Raw genomic sequence first — 4331 nt, forward strand, 5'->3', positions numbered from 1 at the left:
CGCAGCGTGCAGGCGCGGCGGCACATCACAGGGTAGATGCGGATGAACTGGGCAGTGATGGGAGGGTTCAACATGTTGGTCTGCATGCTGCCGTAGTCCGCGTTCCCCTGGAAAACCTGCAACAGCGAGCAGGGCTGAGTGCCCCAGCTCTCCCACAGCCTGGGGAGAAACCCTTTGCCCAGCAGACAGACAGACCTTGGCACAGCCAAAGGCAAGAGCAGGGGAAGCTGGGCTCTGTTTTCATGCCCTGGAACAGCGTGTGACCTTGCAGCAGTTCCAACAATCTCGACAGAGCTTTACAACACTCCCTGCTCCATCCTTGACCCAGAGAAACTCACTCCCTCCTGCTACCACAACTCCTCAAATTGCAACAAGGAGGGAAGTGACTCGCTTCTTTCTTTTTAACACAACAAATAGAATCAGGTCGTGTTTTCACTCAATTTTTCCACCACAAGGGAAATGTTTCTCTTTTTTAAAGTAAGGCAAACACTCTCATACATTCCCTGGATGCTCAAGAAAACGATCAGAAGTCACTTGCCATAAAAAACTGAGAATGCTTCGATCAATGAGCATGCCTGCTCTGAGGGGGAGACACAGGGTCAGCTCATGCTTGGTGCAGACAGAGCACTGAGTGGCGCAAGCCATTCACAAGCACTTCCAGACCATGCCCAGTTCCCACAGCATGTCAGCAACAAAGATATTATCTGAATGACCTAAATAAGTCAGCAGTGCTTCTTTGGTTATGCTTATTATGGTCAATTAAACAGAGCCAGAGAGTGCTGCCCGGCGCTGGAATGGCCTGTGCTGTCTCACTGATAGGACGGTTCCCAATGTGGCTTCGACTCAGGTCAAAGCACTTTCCCAAAGATGGGAACAGCTTGGGATGCAGCTCACAGCCATCCCAGCGCTTGCAGCACTGCTGGGTGGGGGGAGCCCACACAGCCCCTGCGTGGAGCATTGCAGCCCACCTTGTCTACATCCTGCTTCTCGTCTTTGTAGAAGGTGAACTCCCGCCCGTCCAGGCTGTAGGCGACTTTGTAGGCGCGGACGTATTCCGACTGGCCCACGCGGCGAGCACCTTGCGTGATGATCCCGCTCAGCCGCATCTTCCGCAGCAGGTTGGCCTGGTGGGGGAGAGGAGAATGTGAACGCGGATGGGGTGCACAGCTCCTGCGTCCACCAGCACTGCTGAGCCTGGCTGGGAGGGTGGGCTCACAGCAAAAGGGGCTGCCCAGAGCACTGTGACTTCCTCAGCCTTGCATCTGAGGGTAGGCAGAGGAGGGGAATTGCCATCCCAGGTCCCCATCTCGCCCCCAGGGTCTTTGCCTTCTTGAACTACTTCTCCTTATCTCCTTCTCTGCCCCTGGGTGGCACCTTGCTGCAGCAGTTTAGCTCTGCCATTGCCACCAGAAGCAGAGAAATCCCAACAAGACCAGCCAGGGCTGCCCACTACACCAGTGCTCCCAGTCCTGCCATGAGTACCTGGATCCAGGGGCTCTTGTCATAGTTGCTGGAGGTCCAGGCGTTGACAATGCCATGGTTGTTGAGGCGAGCAAGCTCTGGCCCCCAGCGCTGGAGGCCAAGGAAGCCATAGTAGACAGAGGATGCAGAGAGCTGAGCATCAGAGATGGCTCCTCCTTCCATGCCCAGGAGAACAGCACAGCCTGGGGGCAGCAAGGACATCAGTACCAAAGAGAGACCATGACCAGGGGGCAAAACCAGAGGGTCATTTGCCTCTTGTCTGGGGACAGGGCAGGAAACGGAGGTCAGTGCTGGGACCCGCCTGTCCCTCGGGTGTTCCCCCCCTCTCTAACCTTCAACCAAAACAACAGCGTCCATCAGCCCCTCTCAGAGCACGGAGGGCTGAGGGGAAAAAGGGCTGCTCTGGGTCACCCCTCGAGAGGAGACTGCATCTTCCCAGGGAAGCTCCCTCCATCAGGACCAGGTTTGTTGGCACCAAGGGCAGCCAGCATCAGTCATCCACAGCTGCCTTCCAGATCCCCTAAATCATCTGGTGAGATCTCTCCTGGGCACTCTGGTGATGAGGGACGGAGCAGTGGGGAATAGGGAGGAAAGGGATTTCTGTACAGTTGGTGTCAGGGACTTACGGACATTGCAGGTCTTCCCCAAGAATGGAGAAGGACACTTGCAGGTGTAGTCACCATCCAGATCCAGGCAGGTGCCTCCATTTTTGCAAGGCTGGGAGTAGCACTCGTTCTTGCCTAGGAGACAGAGAGAGTGAGCTCAGGCGGTGACCCCAAAGCCAGTCCCAGAGAGAAGACCCTTCATTCAGTGAGGCAATAAGAAGAGAGAAGTATCCTCTGAGCAAGGACCACAGCAGCATTCCTACCGATACGGTGGCACAGGTTGAAGCTCTAACCCAAGGAGCCACCTAAGCCTTGTCCCCACCTACTGCAGCCACATGGGTGCTTTGGAATATGCAGCCACAGCAAGGCTGTGAGCTTGTGTGGAGCAGGCTGAACCTCGAGGCACTCTCTGTCCCCTTACTTGAGGCATCGTGTCCCCTCCAGAGACGCAGAGCGAGGCTCAGACACTGCTCTGTCCCCACAGTCCTTTCACCCACCCTGCAAGGTCCAAACCAGCTCAGAGATCCCAACAGAGCCCAGTCTCCAATGCAGCCATGGCTGCAAACAGCCCCCAGTTGTCCCCTCAGTGCTGCTCAGGGGGTCCCCAAGCCCTTAACAGCAGAGCAACCTCTCCCAACCCCCCCTAATCTGCTGTACTCACTGTTCTGGCAGTGCACCCCATCATACCCTGCGGGGCACTTGCAGATGTAGTCAGTGAAGACGTCCCCTCGATTCGGGACCAGCTGGCACTCGCCATTGTTGTGGCAAGGATTGGGGTGGCAGGGGCCTGAGGAGGGGGAATAACAGCTGTAATATGAGCACGAGCGGAAAACAAGAGCATCCAGTGGGCTGTCGCTACACAAAGACATCGCATTCCCCCCAAGTGATAAAGGTCACTGCATCCCTGCTCGGATCTCCGCCCTGTGTGCCAGTCAGCAGGGTTGGACCCCAGGGCCAGCGGTGCAGGGGCACAATGAGAGCATGCTGCCACACTGCAAGGCTCCTGGCCTTCACGGTGCACCCATGAGGGGGTCAGCCCCTCACCTTTCTCTGTCTCATTGCAGTCAATCCCAACGTAGCCCTCGGGGCAGATGCAGAAGAAGGGGGTCTCATTAATCCCAGTCAGGCAGGTGCCCCCATTCTGACAGTGGTTCACATCACAGAAGTCACCTGGAAGCAAAGCCACGTGTCACTGCAAGCCACCCCTCAGGGGGGCATCCAGCAAAGCCCCGCGGATGCCTTGTGGCTTAACTGCTCCCCCGTGGGTGCTGTGGGTAGAGGATCACCTGGCAGGGACCAGCTGCTGGATCCTGCACAGGACCACCAGCGTAAGAAAGTGATGGCTGAGACCAGGAGCATAAGAGAGGGGCCAGAACATGGCCCAGCACATTAAAAAATGGGTTTAACAGAGCCTGCACATCAAGCCAAAGCCAGGGGAAATGCAGGTTTTCAGTGCACCAAATGTTTCTGCCGCTCTGCTGGGAAGTGGGGGGCAGGGGGTGAGGCTCGCTCAGGCATGAAGACAGGATTATTCAAGCGAATTGAGCTGGTCCTACTGCTGAGTTTTCCTAATGAAAGTTAGTACTCGTAGGACCAAAATAAAAATTCATTGTAGGGGGAGCCTGTATGCCTTGGTTCTCAGATGCCGGAGACACGCAAGGAGGGAGTACAGGGTCCATCCCTGCACGATGCCTGCCAGACCTCCAACACCCTCCCAGCAGCACCCACGAAGCAGCCCCAGACCACAGGCAGGTCTCCTTGGGAAACTGGTGGGGCTGCACCATTTTCCCTATCTGTTCATCCACCTCCAGCATCTCCCACGGTACCGAATTTATATGGCGAGGTGGTGGGGACGGGGGGCTGCAAGGGTGGTTTCTGCAAGCAGACACCAGGAGCTGCCCCCATGCTGGAGACAGCCAACCCCCAGACAGACCCACTGCTGCCCAAAGCTGAGCCTCCCACTGACATTCGTTTTGCCTCTGTGATAATATAAGTAAGATAAGAAAAAAAACCGCTCTGCAACAGCTGTGGGAGAGGAGTAAAAATATGCGAGACAAACAACTTTGCAGACAACAAGGTCAGCGAAGAAGGAGGGGAAGGAAGTGCTCCAGGCACCAGAGCAGGCTCTTCCCCTGCAGCCCATGGAGAAGACCACGGAGAAGCGGGTTGTCTCCCTGTACCCTGTGGAGGACCATGCCAGAGGAGACATCCACACTACAACCCATGGAGGACTCCACAACGGAG

At 56.2% G+C, this 4331-nt stretch overlaps 1 protein-coding gene across 1 annotated transcript in view; it reads right to left on the reverse strand.

The window, feature by feature from the left end:
* LOC104280893 (EGF-like repeat and discoidin I-like domain-containing protein 3) overlaps window positions 1–4112 on the reverse strand; it is a gene marked incomplete at both ends in the record, with an annotated part of 6857 nt that extends 2745 nt beyond the window's left edge. Inside the window, 7 exon segments of the mRNA XM_009878693.1 lie at window positions 4–116; window positions 969–1124; window positions 1483–1664; window positions 2109–2222; window positions 2749–2874; window positions 3132–3260; window positions 4072–4112. Of these exon segments, the coding sequence (XP_009876995.1) occupies window positions 4–116; window positions 969–1124; window positions 1483–1664; window positions 2109–2222; window positions 2749–2874; window positions 3132–3260; window positions 4072–4112 (861 nt within the window).
* Window positions 4113–4331: the final 219 nt, after the last annotated feature.

The sequence above is a fragment of the Apaloderma vittatum genome, unplaced genomic scaffold, assembly GCF_000703405.1.
Source record: "Apaloderma vittatum isolate BGI_N311 unplaced genomic scaffold, ASM70340v1 scaffold33931, whole genome shotgun sequence".
Classification (NCBI taxonomy): domain Eukaryota; kingdom Metazoa; phylum Chordata; class Aves; order Trogoniformes; family Trogonidae; genus Apaloderma; species Apaloderma vittatum.